The sequence below is a fragment of the Lathyrus oleraceus genome, chromosome 7 (genome assembly GCF_024323335.1).
Source record: "Lathyrus oleraceus cultivar Zhongwan6 chromosome 7, CAAS_Psat_ZW6_1.0, whole genome shotgun sequence".
NCBI lineage: Eukaryota > Viridiplantae > Streptophyta > Magnoliopsida > Fabales > Fabaceae > Lathyrus > Lathyrus oleraceus.
The window spans coordinates 193,185,657-193,211,146 of NC_066585.1; the positions used below are offsets into that span (position 1 = coordinate 193,185,657).

Genomic DNA, 25,490 nt, shown 5'->3' on the forward strand with positions numbered 1-25,490 from the left:
TTTCATTATGCTAGAGAATGTCCCATTGATATGCAGACCAACAATCCTCTTTTTCTACCACTGAAAAGTTAATTTTGTAAAAATTGCAAAGGTTTATGAACTTGTAAACGTCGGATAGTAAGTTGGAAGGAACCCGTCGAACCTTTGAACATGCCGCTATGATATGGGAGCAGGGCATACGAAAGACTTTGAACTTTCCACAGTCACACCAACCTCTATCTAGTTCCCCTCGATAGTGTCCCATCGACATGCTTTCATTGTGATCCCTTGACTCAGCAACATTGTATCAACCTTTAGTACGATCAAACATCGTGACCACATGTGTGTTAGCTTTGGCAACTTCCTCTTTAATGAATTTCACTGAAGCATCACTGAACAACTACGTAGATTGTAACGCTGAACTCCATTTGGAGCGTCTAATCTCAAACAGTGCCCATAGTCTAAAATAGGTTGATTACACTAAAGAGGTTATAGGTACATTTCAGATGCCTTTAAAGACAAAGTTCATTGATTCCACAAGATTTGTTGTCATGTGGCCCCATCGTTGACCATTGTCATATGCCCTAGTCCATTTCTCCAATAGAATATTGTCAATCCACCTTACTGCATATGCGTTTGACAATCTGATGTCTTCGCGGTAGTGTTTGAAAAAAGGTTCTGTTAATGCATACCCTGTTTTGACAACCTTCTTCTATAATGTTTTGTCTTTGGTCTCCCGCATGAAATTTTGAGCGATATGTCTAACGCAGTAGACATGCGTCAAAGGAGGATTCTACTAGCCATTATCAATGTTTTTGTAGGCACTCATTATTGAAAGGTGTCTATTTGAGATCAAACATAAGTTAGGATGAGGAGCAACATGCAATCGATTATTTTTTAGAAAAAAATTCCATCCCCCAACAGTCTCCCCTTCAACTAGTGGAAAGGCAATTGAAAAAATGTTATTGTTGTCATCTTGTGCCAATGCCATCAATAACGTTCCTTTATATTTCCCGTACAACCATGTACCATCAATTTGTATAATAGGTTTACAGAAAGCAAAACATTTGATGCATGATTGATACGCCCAGAAGAGTCGGTGGAATATGTCATTACCACTAGCATAAGTCTCGTATGGGGTATATGTCGACAATGTTTCCAAATTGATAATATACATCCAAGAACAATGTCAACCCACCAAAACCCAACGACCAACCCCACACCATCACCCTACCATATACACCCAACCACCAAACACACAACCTCGCAACTAATTCATGTCACACACCCAAACTCAAAATTAGGAATCAAACTCTAACCACCAACAACCATACGCAACCATCACATCTGTCTATAGTTCGAATGATTCATACGATTCAACCTCATGCCATCGTAGCCCCCACTTATGAACACCTAAACATCCCATCGCCATAACACACAACCATTGTTTGACTTTAATACACCACATGAACCATTGTCTTGTTTCCAGAACGATTCAATGTCTAAATTCGGGAAACCATACCATCCACAAACCACCCAACTACAACGATCCAACTACGACAACATGGACATCAAACTCAATTACGGAAGCGTCGTTGGCTACAATCCCCCAGCTATTGGGGAGAAATGATCACAAATTTTTCAAATACCGCTGGACCTTCCATCGGACATTCACACCAGCCACTATTGCATCATGTCAGCCCTCACGACCCCAAACATCTTAGGAAAATTGTGGGAGACCTCGAAGGCAGGCTAACGCACCGGGATGTGGACACATGGGGGCGTTTCAATCGGGAGGATTATTGATTTTCTTGTCAATTGTTATGTAATTAAACTTTATATTATAATATTAATAATTATTTTCATTTACATATTTAATTTAATTATTTATTAGTATAAAATGTATATATTTTTTTAAAAAAATATATAGAGCATGCGCCAAATGCATTGACGCATACACATTATGTATTGTATGCATGCACCAATGCAATTGGCTTTATTGAATGCATGCGTCCATACCATTGACGTCTGTGTTCAACTAGAAAATAGATGCGCTAGTCCAATTGACGCATACTTCATGAAATATAGTTATTTCGGTATCTATTTAAAAAAATAGGTTATTTTAATATTTTAATTTAAAAAAGTGATTATTTTAAATATAAAAAAATCACACACGAGTTCTATTCTAGGAAGCATATTACATTTTTATTTATTTATATAAATATCAATAATATTTATTTTCTCTTTGTATTATTATCAATAAATATATTTTAAGATAAGTTTGATTATATTATTAAAATTGATATAATTAGTTTTTTAAATTATGCATAATTACAAAATGATAAATAATATAACATCATGAGTGATGAGAAAAGATTTTCTCCGGTAGAGATTTCACTACAGAGGGAGCACTGAAAATCTCCACTCTTAAAATTCCACTTTCTTATGATTTTTATTTTATTTTTAATAGTATGAATTTGTCTGGATGATAAATTTAGTGCAGACAATCAACTCCTATGACTCATGATTGTTGGACTTCTATCCAAAATCAAAACTACTTGACTCTTACGGCATATTTTATGGATAACGAATGGAACTATCAAGAGAGAATTATAAGCTTCACAGTTATTCCAAACCACACGATAGGTAGGAAGATTGAAGAATTAGGAATGTGTCTACCATAACTGTTGATTTTTCAGTTCAACTATATTTGTTGAAGTCATATGTGACTTATGTCACTACTCAATACCCAAATGCACGATATATATTTTGTTGAACTGGCTTGCCAGTTCAAGAACATGATAGTGGGTGAAAAGATAGTGACTGCAACTTAAAAGGGTGTGACTATTCAAGAACATGATAGTGGGTGAAAGTAATGAACGAAGAACTGAAGTCAATTGAAGTCAACAACACTTGGTCACTTGTCAAATTTCCCCAAGACAAGAAGGCAATCGATGTGAAGTGAATATACAAGGTGAAGTTAAATCCCAAAGGAGAAGTGACTTAACACAAGGAAAGACTTGTTGCGAAAGGATTTCTTCAGAAAGAAGGAATTGACTTTGACAAAGTTTTTGCACATGTTGCTAGGATCGAAACAATTAGGTTGGTTGTTGGTCTAGCAAACGCGAACACTGAAAGATTATTCAGATGGATGTGAAATGTGAATTCCTGAATGGACCCTTAGAAGAAGAAGTTTATGTACCAGCTGAGTTTGTGAAACAAGGCGAAGAAAGAAAGGTGTACAGGCTGCATAAAGCCTCGTACGGGCTTAAACAAACTCCAAGAGCTTGGAACAAGAAGATATATGGCTTCTAAGGGAGAAGGAATTTGTAAAGTGCACAACTGAACATGGAGTATATGTAAGAAGAAGCAAAAGCGAATTGCTTATACTATGTCTCTATATCCATGACTTGTTGACAACAGGTAGCTGCCAGAAGGAGATCAAAGATTTCAAAGGTGATCTCAACAAGGAATTAGAAATGTCAGATCTAGGCGACATTTCATATTTCCTTGGTATCAAATTCTACAAGAGTGGTAGAGGTTTGATGATGCATCAAAGAAGGTATGCATGAGAAATACTCAAGAGATTTGAGATGCAAGATTGCAACCCAACTTCGACTCCAACTGAGCCCAGATTATAAATGTCGAAAGATTCAGATGAAGATGATGTCAACCCAACCCAATATAGAAGACTTATGGGTCACTTTGATACCTTTGTCACACAAGGCCCGACTTAATATACAATGCATGTATGATTAGTAGATTCATGTAGAATCCAAAGGTATCACATCTAACAGCGACGAAGAGGATAATAAGGTATCTAAAAGGAACTCTCGACTATGACATTTTGTTTCCTGCAACTGATGAATGAAAATAATGCAAACTACTGGGATACACCGACTCAAGTTGGTGTAGTGATGTTAAGGATCGAAAATCCACAGTTGACTATGTGTTTATGCTAGGTGGTGCACCAGTTGCTTGGAGTTCGAGAAAGGAACCAGTAGTTGCATTATCATCGTGCGAAGCAGAATACATAGTTGTTTCCCTTTGTGCATGTCAAGCAACGTGGATGGTGAATCTGGTCGAAGAGATAACAACGAAGAGTCATGGAGTAATTACCATGAAGATCGACAACATGTCAGCTATCAATCTACCGAAGAATCCGATAGCACATGGTCGAAGCAAGCACATCGAAATGAGGTTCCATTATCTTCGAGAGCAGGTAGCAGACGGGAAGATGAATTTGGAACACTGCAGAACTGAGAATCAGATTGCAGACATCATGACGAAGGGAGTGCAGGTCGAAGTGCTCAGAAGACTAAGAGCTATGATCAATGTAGATAGCTTAGACACAATGAATTAGGTGGTGTGTTGAATTGTAATTCCTTGTGTCGAAGCAAATTGCTCGACGAAACAAGGATGTGTCGAATAACCTAGTGTGTCGAAGTGTCGAAGCATGTTGATTCACACATGATTTCGACTTAGGTCTATTTTTAGTAGTGTTAACTATTTTGGGGTTTTATAGTTTTGTGTTTTAGTTTAGGGGATCAAGTTAACATAAATCTATAAATAAATGGAGTAACCCCTATTCTTGTAATAGAACCTATAACATTGTATTCACAGAACTTTGCAATTGCAAAGTGAATAAAGAAGTTTTCCACAAGTCATGGACAAAGAGAAAACTCTGCGGAAAATATTTTTCTTCTTCTCCAACGTACTTTTCTTTATCATGGTCATTGCATGGTTGATAACAATCTTGTTCATTAAGATTGATAGAGATTCTCCATAGTTGTAGTGCCAACAATTTTCACCGTTCGTAAAAAATATCATATATATTTTGTTATATTATCATTGACAAATAAATGTTATTATGACTAAGAACTTAATGTTGATCCTCCGAATAACCCTAACAAATAGTATCACGAGACTTTGTTTCGAATAAAGATATCAACTTAATGCGTAAGAACTTAATGCATAAGAAGAAGTGTATCATATCTTCTCTTGCATTTTTTTGAAAATAGCTTATGTTCATCCTTATTTATTCCCGAGATAAGTCAACCTTAATTCCTTTCAAACAAACTAGAGCAAAGGAATCATCAAGGTCTAAACTCAGAATAATTTCGATGGGCAAACACCCCAACATAATGTTTCTATTGTAAAATAGAAAAACTTCGCCTAGTTGTCTTTTGAGAAGTTTTCACAAAAGTAATTTTAAATGCATCCAATAAAATAAGATTTTGAATTGTTTTTCGATTTTTTAAATTAGTTTACAATTTAAATTTTGAATGAATTTGAATTTGTTTGTTTGAATATAAAGACCGTATACTTAAGATTATCGAAGATTATAGTAGGTTGAATTTTGGACCATTTTCAAACTTGCGACATAAAATAAAATAGAATAGAATAGCAGTGGACATCACTTTAGGAGAGTACTTGAGTTGAGTTAAGAGCCCAGCAGACAGAAAGACACTGTCTCTAGAGACTCGCTGTAATTGATGGATAAAATTGAACACAAGTTCGTCAACGTGGGAGATCTCAAACTCCACATAGCAGAAATTGGAAGCGGTCAGAGAAAATCCAATCCAATCTAATTCAGTGAACTGTTTCAATTCCTTGTCGTCTTCTGAATCAAAGTCAAACACCTTTCTTTTCTATCTTTCAGGTCCAAACGTCGTCGTATTCCTCCACGGCTTCCCTGAGATATGGTACTCCTGGCGCCACCAATTAATAGCCCTCGCCGCTGCCGGATTCAGAGCTATCGCTCCCGATTACAGAGGTTACGGCCTCTCCGATTCACCACCCGAACCCGAAAAGACTACCTTCTCTCATCTTCTCAACGACCTCCTCGCAATTCTCGACGCTCTTTCTCTTTCTAAGGTACACACTATTTATTTTCTGGCTAACACAGACGCATCTTCTTTTAGAGGTCTCGGTGCTACAATGAGTGATTTCATCAACAACTTGAAGCAATTCCAACCAATGTGGCACTATAGCTATAGTGTATATGCTTAATATTGTTGCGTAATGTTTGATGCATTTGTATCCTATATCATAGGTGTTTCTGGTTGGAAAGGATTTTGGAGGTCCACCAGCATATCTGTTTTCCATTCTACACCCAGAAAGGGTGTTAGGAGTTATCACATTGGGAGTTCCATATGTTCCACCAGGCCCCCCTATGCTTCATAAATACCTCCCAGAAGGTTTCTACATTTTGAGATGGAAGGTAAATCTTTTTTTTTCTTCCTTTTATTGCTTTGTATATCTGTTTATATATACTTATGTATCAGGAACCAGGAAGAGCAGAGGCTGATTTTGGACGCTTTGATGCAAAAACTGTTGTGCGAAACGTTTACATACTTTTCTCAAGAAGTGAATTGCCAATAGCTAATGAAAATCAAGAGATCATGGATTTGGTGGAACCTGATACCCCTCTTCCCTCTTGGTTTACTGACGAGGATCTATCAACTTATGGAGCCTTGTATGAGAAATCTGGATTCCGAACCGCGCTGCAGGTTCCATATAGGTGCTGCTAACTTGTTTTCTCTCATGCTCTAGTTCCTTTTATTCAGTAGTGAAAATGCTGTTACTGGGAAGGTGACTTCTTGTAAATTGTTTTTGTTTGCATTTTGTAGGACAGTTGGTGATGACTTGAGCTTGCCAGATCCTGTAGTCAAAGTTCCAGCGCTGCTGATAATGGGTGGGAAGGATTATGTTTTCAAGTTTCCAGGGATGGAGGATTTGATAAAAAGTGAGAAAGCCAAAGAGCTTGTTCCCAATTTAGAGGTTAAGTTTATTCCAGAGGGAACACATTTTGTTCAAGAACAATTTCCTGAACAGGTGAATCAGCTTATCCTTGCCTTCATAGGCAAACACATTTGATGTTTTGTTAATGAATTGAACGGTGTGTCTGTGTACGATTTGAAGCTGTTGGACTGGTTAGCTTCTTGGGAGGGGAATTCATGTAATAAGAGATTGTGGTCAAATTGTGTACTTCTTAATATAAGATTGAAGCAGAGAAAAACATATGGTGCTTATAAGACTTTTGTAAATAGCAGCGATGCAATAGAATAGATCAAATCAATATAGTAATATATAAAATGTCAAAGTACCTCTATTCATTTGGAAATACCTGCTTTATTTGTTGGAATTATTGATGGCATTGGGATGAATGTTGCTTTGTTTGGGTGGACAAATGGTCGGGCCGGGTCGAATTTAGGTCTAAATATTCAAATCAGGCCAATCCGTGAGTGAAGAAAAGATGCTCAATTTTGACCGACATTGAATTTGATTATTGCAGTTTACGGTTTGACAAGTTTTTGATAGATTTTAAAAGGTCTGAGCTTTCTAAAAATAATAGTTCAAGTAGTAACTAGTATACAAAACTTTGGACCGAATGTTTGAATTGAAATGCAGTATGATTAATACATTAAAAGTCAATGTCATAGAAGCAATGTTACAAGAATGACTAATAGAATAGCAAAAACTTCATGATATTGAATGTGAACAAATTTGCACATGTAGAAAAAAAGGTTATAGTTGGGAAAAGCTTAGGAAATAACACAAAAAATTTAAGATTATTATATGATTTTTTCTTTTATAAGTAACATTTATATGCTAAGGGGAATCTTAAAATATGCTAAAGTATATTTACAAATATAATCCTATATTGTTTATTAAATACTGAAATATGAACTACACACTTAGAAAACAGTTGTAATTACAGTTGAAAGCAAAAAATAAGAAGAAAATGTGAAGAAAACGGTTAAAGTAATCCAAATCCAGATAGTTAGAACTTTATTTGAGTTTCATTTAGGATTAATCTGAGATGTATTTATTTTCTTTTGTAGTATATAAATTGAATTCAGATTCAATTTGGCAGAAGAATTTTTTGTAAATGTTTTCATTCTGTTATCAAGAAGTTAGTTACAATCTCTCTCTCTCTCTCATCATCTTTTTCATCTTCAATCTTGTGCTTCAACAATTGGTATCTTGAGCTCCGGTTCAGATTCAGGAACGAGAAACACGAGTGTCAGTGATTTTTTGAGTTAATTTGCACAAGATCGAAGATGAACGGCAGAGGTCTCTGCCCATGAGAATTGAAGTTGCGTATGACTGAGAAAAACTCTGAAAGAGAGGTAGAGCATGTAACACCCTTCTAAAATACCCCAAAATTAAATTAAAACATCAAAACATAAATCAGAGTAGATATGCAATTTAAGGGTGTCACACTTGACACTTCACACCAATCATCAAATATCTTGTCATGCTCATTTATTTAATCAAAATAAAACATTTGCATAATTCGCAGCGGATAAAGTCTAACAACAATGCAAAACATGTAACACATTACATGTAAACTTGTTCAACAATCATCAATGAAAAACAAGTAAAACATCCCGTCCCGATGTTACATCTACCAGAGCATGACCCACTAAGGAACTACACTAGACTCTAATCACTAGCTTCTATTCAATCACTGCTCGTTACCTGAAAACATAGTTGTAAGGGTGAGTTCCTCAATCGATATAATAAGCATTATAAAATATCATGTAATGCTAAGTAAATTAACACATTTCATCACCCTAATCATATCACACATTCAACAACGGTAACATCAACTCATAATCATCATCATACTCAACTCAACACAAAACACACGTATAATATTGGAATACATCCATTCATATTATACGCCATACATACATTATGCAATGAGACTCCATGCATGCGGTACCGACTATTCGTGAACATATAGTTCAACCTCACCGATCAAATCCAGATACGGCTACCAAGCTCACTAGTCCCACTCATTTGAGACCTAGTGACTCACTCACTAATTCCTCACCATGGGAATTAGCTACCACCCCAAGGGCTATGATATGCACGCTAATCACCTAGCATGCAAACATCAACAACAATCCACAATACTCACTCACTAATTCCTCACCATGGGAATTAGCTACCACCATAAAGGCCATAATATACATGCAAAATCACCTAGCATGCAAACATCAACAACAATTCAAAATAGACATATGTTCACACTCTAAGCCATAAACAGTCCATTCACAATTGCATACATAACAGATACATTCACATTATTATGCATACCATCATACATCATCAGCATGTTTATCACAGAATCATATCATATCATGCTAATTAATAATCACAGTATTAGCACACTCTACTAATACCTACACTGTTCAAAACAACGGGAAACGATCCCTACTATATCATACATCAGCTAAAATTACATTACTCAGCTGAACAACCAAAAACTGCACAACCACAACACAGAAAAATCACAATTCTGCCCATACGCGTATTGCCTAGTCCCATACGCGTATGGCCCATTTCTCAGCCAATCCCATACGCGTATTGCCTGCCTCATACGCGTATGCTACGCGTACCACATCCTCATACGCGTACCAACAGAGACAAAACTACGTTAAAATCATCATCTTCTTCATCCATACGCGTATTGCCTAGTGCCATACGCGTACCAGACCATCTCATACGCGTATTGCCTAGTGCCATACGCGTATGACCAGAAACCAGAATTCCAGATCTGCTATGGTTTTCTCTGCTACGAGATTCTCAGATCCAACCTTCCACATTCCAATTTTTACACAACATTCATTCATATTGTCTAACACAGATCATACACATTCAATCTCACAAATTCTAACATTATTCCATCTAATCCTTACGAATTTTCTTCAATTATAACTCATATCACATTCATCCATAGATTCACCAATTTCAGCATGCATCATTCTAATCAGAGTCGATTCAATGGTTATCACTACCCATTACATGTTAACCCATAATACCCATTAAACGGCGATAAACCCCCCTTACCTGAGTTAATCCGGCGAATCTTTAAGCTTCAAGCTTTTCTCTTCTCCAACCTTCTTCCTCTTGCTCTGCCTCTTTGCCCTTTTCCTCTTTTCAGTCGCTTCTCTGCTTTTCACGTAAAACCCTCTTTTTACCAAAATGGAACTTTTTTTTCCTTATTTCCAACTTATATATTTTCCAATAATTATTATTCCAATAATAATAATAATAATAATAATCCAAAAATTCCAATTATTTAATTAAATTAATAAATATAATATTAACTTAAATTAAATAATTATCTTATTTTTATCGGGGTGTTACAGAGCATGCTCTGAAAGCATCTTCTGATAAGAAGAGTCAGAAGCAGTCTTGGTCAGAGGTCGAAAAGAGACACGATGGTGGTTATCAAAAGTCATAAGCCTCCAACTTTGATGAGAAGAAACATCAGAAGGGAAATGAGAAGCTTGCCAAGAAGAAGGTTCAATGCTATTGTTGTAAGAAGTTTGATCACTTTGTTGTTGACTGTTGGTCAAACAAGGAAAGAAAATCAGAAGAAGCAAACATAACTAGAGGAGAGTTTGATGATGAATGTGTTCTGAATCTTATTATGGATACTTAGTAGACTAGCGGTATATGGACACTAGCTGCTCAAATCATCTAACTGGAAACAACCAATGGCTGATTGATTTTGACTCTAGAAAGAAGACAAATATCATATGTGCTGATGATAAGTACCTTAATGCTGAAGGAATGAGAAGTGTTAAAGTTAGAGTGAGGAATGACAAAACTGTTATGATCAAGGATGTTTGATATGTTACTAGCATGAAGAGAAATCTGATGAGTGTAAGTTAGCTAATTGAGAAAGGTTTCTTAGTTACTATGACGGACAATCTCTTGAAGTTGTATGATTTTAATCAGAAGCTGATTATGCAGTCTGAACAGGGAAGCAACATAACATTCAAAGTGAATGTAGAAACAACTAAAACTAAATGCCTTAGTGTAGAAGGCGTTGAATGTGACAATGAGCTATGGCATAAGAGATTGGGGCATATGAACTTCAGAAGCTTAGGGCATCCGAGTTCTAAAAAGCTAGTACATGGGATTCCTAAGATTGTGAAGCCTAAGAATTCATGTGAGATATGCATGAAAGGCAATCAACCTAGATTGTCATTTGCATCAGAAGTGGCTTCAAGAGAAAAAACATACTTTGGGAGTAGCGCGTTCAAATTTATGTGGACCATTTGAAGTACCTTCACTTGGACGAAACAATTACTTTGTGTCATTTGTGGATGAGTTCACAAGAATTACATGGGTAACACTCATAAAGTTTAAGCATGAGGTGTTTGCTGAGTTTCAGAAGTTCAAGATGAAGGCTAAAAATAAAGTGGTAAGAAGCTAAAAATTCTCAAAACTGATGGTGGAGGTGAGTACAACTCATCAAAGTTTAGAGGTTATGTGAAAATAATATAGTTGAACATGAGGTGACTGCTCCATATACTCAACGACACAATGGTCTTGTTGAAATAAGAAACATGACTTTGCTTGATATGACAAGAAGCATGTTGAAGGAGAAGAAGCTCTCTCACACCTTGTGGGGAGAAGCTGTTGCCACTGCAACATATGTGCTCAATAGATGTTCAACAAAGAAGATAAAGGAAATTATTTCTTTTGAGAAGTGCACTAGAGATAATCAAAATGTGAATTATTTCAGAATATTTGGTTTTGTTTCTTACAAACATGTTTTAGGTGCTACTAGAAAAAAACTTGATGATAGAAGCAAAGTAATGTTACTGATTGGGTACCATAGTGCAAGTGATTATAAGCTCTATTGTCTAGTCACTAACAAGGTAGAATTCAACATAGATGTCATTGTGGAGGAAACAAAATCATGGGATTGGAATAAGTATCAATCCAAATCTGGTGTAGTGTTAATACATGAGTTAACTTCTGAAGATATTTCAGACTCCGAAGGAGAATCTGCCTCTGAAGGAGATTCTGCCTCTGAAGGAGATTTTTCCTCTCAAATGAGTCTAACTCTGATGCTGAAGTAGAGTCTTACTCTGAAGGTGAATCTGATTTTGTTCCAGATTCGGATGGTGATCCAGACTCTGGTGGTAATCATTCCTCAAAAGGTGGTCAAGCCTTTGAAGGTAGTCCAATATCTGATATTGTTTCAGTATCTGAAGAAGATTCTAAACAAGTTCAGAGACCACAATGAATCAAATAAATACCAATAAGATTTGCAAAGTTTGACATGTTGCAAGATACTAAGATAAACTATGAAGGGGAAATCATTCAGTGTGCCATGTTGGTAGAATCTGAATGAATTAGTACTGAAGAAGCTCTCAAGAAGAAAGTGTGGCTGAAGGTCATGAAAGAAGAACTTGAAGATATAAAAAGAAACAAGACTTGAGAGTTGACTGGGCTTCCAACGAATTAGTGTAAGATGGGTTTACAAGTTGAAGCTGAAGCCAAATGGATTAATTAGCAAACAAAAAGCAAGGTTAGTAGCTAGAGGATTTCTACAAAAATCTAGATTAGATTACTTTGAGGTGTTTACTTCTGTAGCTGGACATGAAACAATCAGATTGGTGAGTGCTATACCTGCTAATAGAATATGGCCTTTGATGCATCTAGATGTGATATATGCATTTCTGAATGGTCATTTACAAGAGGAAGTTTATGTGTCACAACCTCCTGGATTTATGAAAAAGAACCAGGAAGGGGTGTACAAGTTGTATAAAGCCTTGTATGGACCGAAAGAAGCTCCTAGAGCTTGGAATCTGAAAATTGATTCATTTTTTTGAAGCTTCAAGGATTCAAAAAATGTGAGATGGAGTATGGTGTTTATGTTCAACATACACCTAATAGAAATATGATTGTGGTGTGTCTCTATGTTGATGACATATTGCTAATAGGGAGTTGTTCATATGAGAAAACTAAGTTCAAGAAGGTGCTAATGAATGAGTTTGAGATGACTGAACTAGGAAATATGACATATTTTCTAGGGATGGAGATTTTGTACTCTGATAAGGGTATAATTTTGCACCAGTTGAAGTATGAACTTGAGATTCTGAAGAGATTTGAGTTAATAAATTGCAAGTCTGCAATCACACCTGCTGAAACAAATCACAAGCTTGAGTCTGATGTTGAGGATGATGATGTAGATGCTACAACTTTCAAATAGTTGGTGGGCTCATTGAGATATCTCTATAATACCAAACTTGACATATGTTATGCAGTTGGAAAGATGAGTATCTTTATGAACAAATCAAAGTGGTCACATTACCAAACTGCTGTCAAGATACTGAGTTTATTAAATGGACTCTGAGGTATGGAGTTTTGTTCTCCTATGATGTTAAATTTGATTCAGAGTTGATGTGTTATTCAAACTCTGATTGGTGTGGAGAGAAATTTGACAGAAGAAGTACTTCTGGATATTTCTTCAAGTATCTGGGAGGTCCCATTTCTTAGTGCTCCAAGAAGAAACTAATGGTTGCATTATCAACCTGTGAAACTGAGTACATTGTAGGTGCGTTGTCTGTTTGTCAAGCTGTTTGGATTTTGAACTTGTTGGAGGATCTGAAGATCAAGGTGAGAAAGCATGTGAAGTTGATGATTGATAACAAATCAACTATAAGACTTGCCAAGAATTCAGTGTTGCATGGAAGAAACAAACACATTGACACAAAGTTCAATTTTTCGCGCAATCAGGTTCAAAATGGAGTGCTTGAAGTTGTTCACTATAGAGCTCAGAAGCAACTTGCAGATATGTTGACCAAAACAATCAAGACTGAACATTTTATCCATTTGAGGGATGAAATTTGTGTTACTGGTTTTAGTCTTGAATGTGGATTAATGGATTGTGTTAAAGTGTAATCCAAATTCAATTAGCTAAAACGTTATTTGAGTTTCATTTAGGATTAATTTGAGATCCACTTACTTCCCTTTGTAGTATATAAATTGAACTCAGATTTAGTTTGGTAGTAGAATTTTCTCTAACTATTTTCATTATGTTATTAAGAAGTTAGTTACAACTCCTCATCCTCTTTTCTCTTCCATCATCTTCTTCATCTTCAATCTTATAGTCCAACAAAAATATGGTCATAATCCTAAATGTAATTTCCTCTATAGCTACCGAATGTACATAAATATTAAAATATGTCTGAGTCCATCTTTTATATAGGGAATAATCTCTTTGGAGTAAGCATCGATTTTTGCACCATACATAATTAAATCAACAACGCAGAAAAACTCAACACTTACGTAGAGCCAACAATTTATATTAGAGAAAAATATACAAAGTCAACTTGCTTTAGGTTGATGTGATGTATGAACAATAATTGTAATTAATATTTCTGATTAGACATATGAAAAACATTGAGTAAATTGGACTTATCGGATATTAAGGAGAAAAATAAGTTTTTAAGTTGTAATTGGACTTATCGACCTCCGCAACATACTTACATTGAAAAATAATACTACGTACAATAGCATTTTAAAACCCCCAGCAAAATAAGATCCTCTAAATAGATGAAAAACAAAAAAAAAACAAAAATCTTTATGGTATCTCACGGTAGATAGCGCATGTGCTTGGTATGTAGCTTGCATTGTAGCATTCATGATTATAGTATTCACGATTGTAATAGCATGAATTGAAAAATGTAAAGTGGAAAAATGTAGGCTGAATATTCAAGATTGTAAAAGCATGAAAGAAAAAAAAAGTAAAGTTGAAATTTCAGAGTAATTCATGACCGTTAATATTCAAGTGATAGCTAACATTTCATGACAGATGAAATAAAAAACAAAGGGACTATAGAATGATCATTTCGTGACAGAACAAGTCACTTAGGGACATAATGAGCATTTCACACTTAGCAGCATTTCTCTTATTGCACATAACAGGAAAATCAAATACTATGAAACTAATTGTCAGGGAGTGTGTAGGACGAGCCATCGCACATGATCTCAAATATTCAAGGGTCACGATAAAAAATTGGGTTCAATTCATTTATATATAATTTAATTATAATATATACAGATTTGCAGATTGGTTAACGAATTTACATAGTAGTTCAGCATATAGGTCTATATTTTGCAATGTAAGGGTTCTCAATTTAAATCTTAAAATTTGGTTTTTATGATTTGAATTGTTTTATTCACAAAAAATATCATTACGAAGACTCGATTATTGCCATAAAAAATATTACTCTACCACTACACCAAAAAACTATTATTGTTCAAATGTTAAATTGCTAAATATTTAATTATTAATGACTAATATTTTTTTATAAAAAAATTCTATTATTTATTAGAAGTCTTCTTTTTAAAATAAGAACAGAGCCACTAAATTTTTTGGGCCGATTCTCTAATTGTATAAAAAAAGCATGAAGTATACGAGGATTTCTTAATGCACCATTAATACTTAGCCACCACACAAAATTATTTAAATGCACATAGTTTTCGGAGATGCATCTTCGGACACACCAATCTTTGAATGAACTTTGAAATATTCCGGAGATGCATCTCTGTAACAATTTAAGATATTCAATACATCCCACTCAAAAGGCATTTATATTTCAATTGTATCAGATATTCATCTCTGTGAATATTCCAGAGATACATCTCTGATACCTCTCAAAACAGGTATGTTATGTTATATGTTATTTATCTTTTTTCAGATGAAGATTTAAAATATATCATACAATAAAAAATAAAAATAAGACGTGCATAATTTCATATGGACCAAAAATGCCATACAAAAATAAAATACCAATAAATATCGAAAATATCGTACAATCGAGATCAATAAAGAAGCAAAATCGTCAAAATAAAATACATACCATAATACTACTACTGTATAATAAGAAACTATTGTGTGTGTCTGACAACCTCTCATCTACCTCCTCTGCCTCCTTGTCCATCAATCTCACCCATCCCCAGGCGACGTCTCTGGTACATCAATACCTCTCGTGCCTCCGTCATGATGGCATTTAGGATCTACCTCACATCATACCCATCAAGTAAAATACCTCTATCAATGCCTGCCTGCACAATCTCCACTATGCGACAACACCTAGGTAAGACATCCTCAATGTGATCCAGTTGTGCCTCCTCCTCCTCTAGTATCTCATGATGACCTGGTCTCGACGGGTCTCTTAGGGAAACCTACACCATGTACGAATGTGACACCATGAAGAATCATATGATGTACCCTTCTACGTAGCTCCAGTCGCTCTCAGTTATGGTAGCCCGTGCCTCCTCCGGTATTAGATGACTCTCATAATCATTAAATATATATATATATATATATATATATATATATATATATATATATATATATATATATATATATATATATATGTGTGTGTGTGTGTGTGTGTGTGTGTGTGTGTGTGTGTGTGTGTGTGTGTGTGTGTGTCAAGGTAGAAGAAGCAGACACAACAGGGTGTCTGGGAATGGTCTGAGTGTACTCGAACTGCCGCATGACGCGCTCAGGAAGATGAAAAGCAATGGGACGCGATCCCCATGCCAACCATCCAGAGTATAAAACTATCTCATCAAATGGTCGCGTCTCACGGTGATCAACATAGCTATTGAAGTGCATGTCCTCAACAACCAACTGGTCAAGATAGACTTTGTAAGGCTCAATCACCTGGTTCCATCTGAGTGGGATAAAAGTAGTAACACGTGGCATATCCTCAGTGTAATCAGGTACACTCGCTTAACCAAATATGCACGGGAAGTGCTGGAGGATCCAATCCTGAAATGAAAAGTTTGGAACACGCAAATCATCAGTACTGGATTTTCAAATATGAAATGAAAATGACAAAGAAACATTCAAAGACCAATAATTATTACCGTCAGTAGTGTCATACCTCCTGTGAACTGCTTCGGCTTCCACATACAATCCTCTCTTAGCTTCGAATACATGTAAACCAGACAAGCCGCCTCTAGTTGTACTCATGGATCCGCTCAAAATCCACAAAGTAACGTAGGTAGACAATGTATTGTATAGGTGGCACTCTTGTCCATAAAAAGCATAGTGCCAACGAAATAAAGTAGGTATGTTCTCAATGCATGTGATTTGTAGAGCGCCACCTGCTCATCATCACCATCAGCCTGTTGTGCACTCATGAGCGCATCCTCATATACCTTCTTCAGGTATACAAATCTAGCACGAGCATCCCTGGTCTTATCCAACTCATCCATCTCCTCCCTTGGATCATCCCTCAGATACTCTACCATCATCTCGAGTGCCTAGTCTTTGGTTATCCTCTCATGATCTAGGAATCTCCCCCTGATCGGAAGATGTAACAAACACAAGACATTGTCAAGTGTGATAGATATTTCACCATGCGAGAGATGAAACAACGAGGTCTCCGAGTGCCATCTCTCCATGAGTGCATTAAACATCCTGTGGTTGGTCGTACTATAACCAGTCACGCATAATTCCTTCAGGCTAGATAAGGACAAAACCGACTGAAAGCATTCCTTATTTGGCTGAGGCACTGGATCAACAATAGGAGGTGGGAGTGGATCAACAATAGAAGGTGGGAGTGGAACATCAATATCTACAATAGGAGGTGGCACTAGTGAAACCTGAAATCCATGGGAGGATGGGGGAGTGATGCATCATATGGTGAATCTCGTCTCCTACGGGAAGAAGAATATTGAGTGGCATGAGGAGAAGCGCAAGCCCTAGAAGTAGACGGCTCTGCCTGACCAGAGGGATTAAGAGCCTCCAGAGCCTGTTGATACTTCTCTCTCCAAACGGATACGTCTTGAGCAACCTTGCCATGCCTCAGTCTATCATGTATATCAACCATTATGTATGTAAGTTAAAGTATGGTAGATCATTAGTGTAGGCAAACAACACAAGTAAGAAAATAAAAAAAATCAAAGACTGAGAAAATTCTGGAGATGCATCTCTGGTTTCTGGGAAACTAAATCGTTGAAAAATTACGGAGATGCATCTTCGATTGATGGTAACTAAACCACTAAAAAATTCCGGAGATGAATCTCTGGAATTTTCTGCAACTCAGAGGTCACGTCAATGGCGTAATGTACCATAATACAGCTCAAAAAAATTGTTTTGATCATCAATTCCAGCCAACAAAAAACTAATATACTATGGCTAAACTATCTTAAATGTGATTTCTACTCATTTCTAGCCCTAATCATTAATTTCTACTCATTTACACCAAAACTCAAACATTTATCAAAAACTCGAAAAAACTTACAAGAAATTGATGTTTTTGATGAAGATGGATGATGTTATAGATGAATGTTGATGTTTCCTTGAGTTCTCTTGAGCCTTGTTGAATGAAATTTGATTTGGTGTAGAGAAGAAATTTGATAGTTGAAGTTGAGTTGAAGTTTGAGTTATGTGAAATGAGGGAGGAGAAGAGTCTGACGCGATTTAACCTCCAAAATATTTCGGAGATGCATCTACAGAATATGTTAATGTTAACTGAACTTTTGGTGCGTCCTTAGATGCATCTAAAAAAATTGGAGATATTTTTGGAATTTCGAGTGGTGCATAAGAAGCATATGAGGTGCATTAAGAAATCCTCAAGTATTTTGGCAAGTATTACAGATTTTTAACGCAAACAATAAGTACACATCATTTAGGGACACATGATTCTTAAAAAGACATTCATATTGATTGATGAAAGGGACAAAATCAATTAATCAAGAATTTTCCTCAGACATATCCATGACATCAATTAAATTTACACATCTTTTGCAGTGTTTATAATATTACCCATAATTTAGGGGAAAAATCTAATTTAATTCATCTCATGTAATTTTTTTATAGATATCCTTATAATTTGATACACTAACATGAAAAATAAATAAATTATGTCAGCTTTTTTACAACCAATAGAGTTAGATTTCTCATTCTGTCTCTTGAAAGAAACACATTTATATGTGTTTCGATCAAAAAATTAAAATAAATCAACACTAATTCAAAATGTCATGAAAATTTGCATATGATTTTTATGTATTATGATATAAGTTCTTGCAGAATATTAGCTGAAAATTTAATCATATGCAAACATTTGCGTTGTTTTCGTTTCATAGAAAATCAGTGTTTAAAAAATTCATATTTAATTCATTTAAAGTGACATAACTTTAAAAATTTATGAGAGAGATCCATATAATGTGACAAAATTTCTTGCAAAAAATCATGAAAAAAAATTTAAGTCTAGGTCATGAATATGATGTGTTTGAATTAGCTACGTATAACTACATATTAGCTACGATTTTTGGGTTTTTTATGATGTTCATGTTAGCGACGAATTTAGCGAAAGAATCTCCATCTCTATAAATTTAATAAATATAAATAATACAAAATGACATGTAGCATCCATGTCAACATCTTTGCCATACTAACATTGCCACGTGTCATACCACGCCAGATTTTGTTAACGTACGTTAGTAGGAGGGAGCAAAAATGTGGGTGAAAAATATTAGAAAGATCGTTTCTTGAAGAAATTTTTTTGAGGGACTAAAAGTGAAATCTGAAATATTTATAGGGAAAACAAACATATTTAACCTTTTTATTTAAGGATTTTTTAATACACCTTTTATGTTTCTTAGTCACCACACAAAATTATTTAAATGCCTCCAGATTCCGGAGATGCATCTTCGGACGCACCAAATTCTGAATGAACGTTGAAATATTCCGGAGATGCATCTCTGTAACAATTTAAAATGTACTATACATCACACTCAAAAGTCATTATACACGTGAATTGGATCAGAGATGCATCTCCGTAAATATTCCAAAGATGCATCTCTGTGAATATTCCAGAGATACATCTTTGTAACGTATCAAAATAGAACTTTTCATGTTATGTTATGTTTACATGTATTTAGATGCAAATTTAAACCATACCATACAATAAAAAAATAGACGTACATAAATCCAAATGGTCCAAAAGTATCACACACACACACACACACACACACACACACACACACACACACACACACACACACACACACACACACACACACACACACACACACACACACACATATATATGTATGTATGTCAAAAATGCCATACAAGCGAGACCAATAAAGTAGCATGATGTCAAAATAAAATATAGACCATAGTGCTACTGTTATATACTAATATACTACTATGTGTGTCTGACTACCTCTCCTCTACCTCCTCGGCCATCAATCCCTTTATCCTCCAGCCATATAAGGACAAAATTGCCTGAAACCAATCCTCATTCGGCTGGGGCAAGCCAATAACCTTTCGTCCATGGTTAATAAACTTTTGCGGATCACGCTCCTGAAAAAATAACAATAAATATCAGAGATTTATCACTTAAATTAACGTAAATACAAAATAATGAATCCAACTAATGCTACCTCTTCGTACCATATATGTCTGGAAATATGGTATGGGTACACAGGCAATAATGATAAATCAATAGGGCCTCCTCTAAATGCCTTTGGCTCAGCATCCGCAACACCCTCACCCTCTAGAGGTGGATTTGGCTCAACAATATCAATAGTAGAAGGTTGCACAGACTCAGAAGCATCTACAGTAGGAGGTGGCACTGGTGAATCGAATACCTTTGATGCCTAAATAGGGGAAATATGGCGCCTGTGGGAGGATGGAGGGAGTGATGCGTCAGATGGTAAATCATGTCTCCTACGGGAAGAAGAAAATGGCGTGGCATGAGGAGAACCACGAGCCCCAGAAGTAGATGACTCTGCATGACTAGAGGGACCAGGAGCCTCCGGAGCTTGCTGACTATTCTCCCGTTGTACCGATGCATGCCGAGCAACCCTCTTGTGCATCAGCCTATCGTGTCTATCAGCCGTTGTGCTTGTAAGTTCAAGTAAAGTAGACAATTAGTGCAGACAAGCAACATCATAAGCAAGAAAATTAAAAAAAACTGAGAAAATTCTGGAGATGCATCTTCGGAATCTGGGAAACTAAAACGCTGAAAAATTTCGGAGATGCATCTCCAGAATTTTCTGCGACTCAGAAGTTGCATCAATGGCATGAATGTACTCCATGCAATCCCAAAAAAACATGCTTTGATCATCCTTTTCATCCAACAAACGTCTAATACACTATGCCTAAACTATCTTAAATGCAATTTCTTCTCATTTCTAACCTTAATCATCAATTTTTACTCACTTACAAGAGGTTGATGTTTCTGATGTTGAATCTAATGTTACAGATGTTGATTGAAGTTCCTTTGAGCCTTGTTAACTGGAGTTTTGAGTTGGTATAGAGAAAAAAGTTGAGAGAGTTTGAAGTTGAGTTTGTGTAAAATGAGAAATGAGGAAGGAGAAGGGTCAGATGCGATTTAACCTCCAAAATATTTTGGAGATGCATCTCTGAAATATTTTAACGTTAACTGAGATTTTGGTGCATCCGAAGATGTATCTCCTGTGAGTGCAACTTTTGTTAGATGTGTTTTGTATGATGTCAAAACTAGGATACTTTCGCGTAAATGTATATTAGATGGTATCCTCTGAATCTCTATGTGCATCTTAGCATTATGAAGTATAAAAGTATTTGGAAACATTGTGAAAAATAGCAGTGCATGTGGACACATAAAACTATAGGTCGACCTATTGAAAAACTTTCTGGCTATAGGTCGACACATAAAACTACAGGTAGACTTATGAAAATATTTTCTTGGTTATAGGTCGACACATGAAGTTTATAGATCGACACATATGTTGTTGTATTAAAGCATGTGGAATCTATTTTATGTGCCGAGTCTTCAAGTCGACACAATACCTTGAACAGGTCGACCTATGCATCAAACAAGTCGACACATAACTTGTATATGTCGACCTATCCGATATTTTTTTTCAAAAATTCATATTTTTCTATTCTCCTTTACATTTCCTTTTACCCTAAATCACTCATTCATATACATGCTTCATACATGCATCATTCTCAAGTAAGGTTTCTAGAGTGAGTAAAACATACATGAATCCAGGATTTCAAAGCGTCTCATTATCTTCAATACAATCTATGCATACACACAATCAAACTACACATAATCATATTTTGATTGGGTGCCATCTAGATTAGGATTGATAACGTCAAATTAGTTTTGTTGTACCGAGAATATTAGGTTACGATCTTTGAGGGGTTCAAATAAGAAAACCGATTTTAAGTTTTCCTTCAAGATCTTTAGGGTTTGAAGGTTTTTGATAAGATTGTGCAATTCGGATCCGATCGAGTGAAAGCTTTGAGGCTAGGTATGTCGGCAAGGGAGTAGCGTGAAATGGTGGACCGTGTTGACAAACATTGGGTTCAACATGTGTGCGCTTAGGAATGATTCAACCGGTGAAAGCCTTGGGACAAGGAGGTCGTGTAAGAAAGTAGCAACAACAGGTGAACTGAAGCGGCATTGTTAGTGACTTGATCAATCTTTGATCAAGGTTTTTGGAGGTGCTAGAGTCAAGAAAAAACTTAGGGTTTACGGGATTTGATTTCTCACCTCTTGTATTCATACATTTGCAAAGTAAGATTTATTATATTAATATCTCAATTCGAATTTGATTTGAGTGCAGACGTACCCATAGTAAGATCGATTGAAGAACTGCCTAAACAAATCGTTGCGTACTCTCTCTCTCTCTCTCATATATATATATATATATATATATATATATATATATATATATATATATATATATATATATATATATATATATATATATATATATATATATATCTCTTTTATCTTGCAACTTGCAAATTGTCGATTGCTTTGGTCACCGAACCAACATAGTTTGAATCATTATTTTGATTAAATTTTAAATCTTGTGTTTTTTGTATTGATCATTAACCATTTCGTTGTGATTGTATTTCTTAGAACAACAAACACCATATAAAATTCCAAACTTTGTTTTTTGCACACCAAGTGTTCGATAAATTGTTTGACTTTGTTTTTTTTGTGTGAATATCGTTGGAGATATATTTTTACTATTGTAGAATATTCAATTAGTTGTGTTTAATAGTTGTTGATCGACTTGTAGATTATTATCATTCTATTGGTACTATAACACATATTCGGACTTTTCAATAGAAGGTTCGGTTAGACGATTTTAGATCCGAGAAATATTTGGAACTTGCTTCCGCGCCAAAAATGTTCTAAATCAAATTTTCAAATAATTTTTTTACTTAGGATCTATTCACCCCCCCCCCCCCCCTTCTAGATCTAGGTCTATCGTCTAACATTTTCGAAATATGAGGCCATTTATGTATTTTCATTTTGTGGCTAAGAAACTTATGGGGTGGATTAAGAAATCCTCTTTTATTTTAGTTATGTACTTATCCCATTGAGTTTTTTTACGGGATATTCATCCTTAGGCTCAATGGGCATATTGCGTTCCTTTTCTCTTTCTTTTTCTAAAAATATGAGATCAACCAACTTTTGAGATGAGTGACAATGAGACACTAAATTCACCACTCTTACTCAAACTTGTTGCATTTTAATACTTTTATTTTCTTTTTCTTAGAAGTGATTTTCCATTCCTGATATAGTTACTTCCATTATTCTATTTTTGTATCCTACATTATCTTATTCTAATATTACATGCATATACTGAAATTCTGTTTGATCAGCGACAAGATGTCACATACAATGTTGAGACAATGTGTGAGACAATACGATTTAAAAGGAGAGAATAAAAAATAAAAAAGTAAATAACACAGATAATTGTTAATCCAGTTCAGAGCAGCGTATTGTTAACCGAATTCAGAGCAACGTCACATACGTCTGGAAGGTATCAGCCAAATGAAAGAAAATTCACTAAATTAGTGGTCAGTAGTACATGACGTATATGAACAAACAAATCGCTAGGACAAGGTAGAAAAGTCATCACTTGAAGTAGTGTTGTACACATCCTCACCACCAACTTCCTTATTAGCACTTGAATATCAACATTTTAATTTTTTAGCACAACATATTTCTCGACATCAGGAACAACAGTCTGAGAAGAAGAGGCACCCGCAATTAATAAAATCAACATTTTTATAAGGCCTTAAGAGATGCCTTTTCTCATTGTGGACGTGGCACTGATTTCCTACAAAGTTTTGGCTTCATCAATGATTTCCTTGAGAATGTGAGTTCTCACATGCCTACACATAAGATCCACATCAAGCATTTCCTCATCAATAAATATATTGAATTCATCAATAAAAGAAACATTGGAGAGCACAATGTTAGAGACATGTTTATTAACAAATAATTTGTAACTGAAATTCAGTAAGGTATGAAAAAAACAAATAACATCTTCACCTCTAATGAAGTCACTCTTTTGACAATAATATTCTGCAAATTAAGGATGAAAAACCAATTGGAAGTTTCATTTTTGAAAAATGTTACAAATAAAATAATATTTGCTTTCATTGAGAGTTGAACTCAAGACCTCCCGCTTACTAAACGGGTGCTCTAACCAACTGAGCTATGAAAGCTATTTGTTTAATTTCTATATAGTTAAAGTTATCACATATTTTTGCTTATGTTAATTTTGCTTTGATGCATTATTATGCAAGATGGTGCATACAAAAAATGAGAAGAGAAATTCATTGAAGTAAAGAGTCAAGAAAAATAAGGATATTCTTGGTTTTTAAAGCTTTGATTTTCACCCATTCCGATTTCTTCAAGAAATATGGAATATTTTTTATTCTTTAATCTTTGATTTAGCCAAAAAGATATTTTTAGCCTAGAGATCATTACTAATGTTAACAATATTCAATTAATTATTTTCAAATGTGTTGATCCTTCAAAAGCCTCTAAACTCCTACCAATAGCTCTTTGTAACATGATCTACAAGATTTTGACAAAATTTATATCTAAGAGACTAAAGAATGATACCTAAGATTATTTTGCCCAATAATTATAGCTTCATAGTTGGAGAATTATTATTGACATTATTATTATCCTGCAACAATATTCTGCAAAAGGAAAACATCCGTGTATGTGATTATTATGATTTTAAGTTTATATATCATGTTAGTTCAATTCAATAGTCTTTACATGATTTTTATTTACATACAAACATAAATCTAAGAAATTACAAACCATGGGCGAACTAAGACAACATAAGTATGTTAAGTCAAATTTATGTACACACCTAATTCAATTAAGGCATGACTTATGTTTGATTAAACCCAATCCAAATATTCATTCCAAACGTTACAAATTTGTTGTGCACATACATTCTCTCTTGTCAATCAAACTTTAACAGGGTTGATACTTTTATTTTGATTGATTGTCTTTTCATAATTTGAAAAGGAAGCCTTAGTTATGAGCCTTATAATCCTGAATAGGACTCCCAGATTGATACTTTATTTCATAATTCTTGTAAGGGATGAGAGTTATTATGGACAACAGCCAGCGAAGATGAATGAATATTGCATTATAGACTTGGCCATCTCAATTTCAAAAACATCAGAGATTTGAAGAGAAGAATTATGGTTTCAGGATTACCAGAAGTGGACATTCCAAACGAAGTGTATGCAGAATGCGTACAGGCGAAGCAGCATAAGAACAACTTCAGTAAGGACGCAGGAAACAGGTCGAAGACAATTCTTGAAGTCATATACTCTGATGTATGTGGTCCTCTCCAGGTGGATTCGATTGGAGGTAACAAATACTTTGTTA

The 25,490-nt window shown here is 35.3% G+C and overlaps 1 protein-coding gene and 1 non-coding gene across 3 annotated transcripts; one reads left to right on the plus strand and one right to left on the minus strand.

The window, feature by feature from the left end:
- Positions 1–5,347: 5,347 nt before the first annotated feature.
- LOC127100416 (uncharacterized) lies at positions 5,348–7,084 on the plus strand. 2 transcript variants are annotated; one of them, XM_051037567.1, is made up of 5 exons: positions 5,348–5,544; positions 5,642–5,856; positions 6,035–6,202; positions 6,267–6,502; positions 6,612–7,084. In XM_051037567.1, exons 1-5 carry the CDS (start codon positions 5,475–5,477, stop codon positions 6,856–6,858), a joined length of 936 nt encoding a protein of 311 aa, XP_050893524.1. In that variant the 5' UTR covers positions 5,348–5,474; the 3' UTR covers positions 6,859–7,084. The 2 variants fall into 2 exon arrangements, with proteins under 2 accessions (XP_050893524.1, XP_050893525.1); XM_051037568.1 differs by having other exon boundaries at positions 6,617–7,084.
- A 17,140-nt stretch (positions 7,085–24,224) lies between these two features.
- On the minus strand, positions 24,225–24,298 carry TRNAT-AGU (transfer RNA threonine (anticodon AGU)). Its single transcript has one exon. It is a non-coding gene; the product is annotated as a tRNA-Thr (tRNA).
- Positions 24,299–25,490: the final 1,192 nt, after the last annotated feature.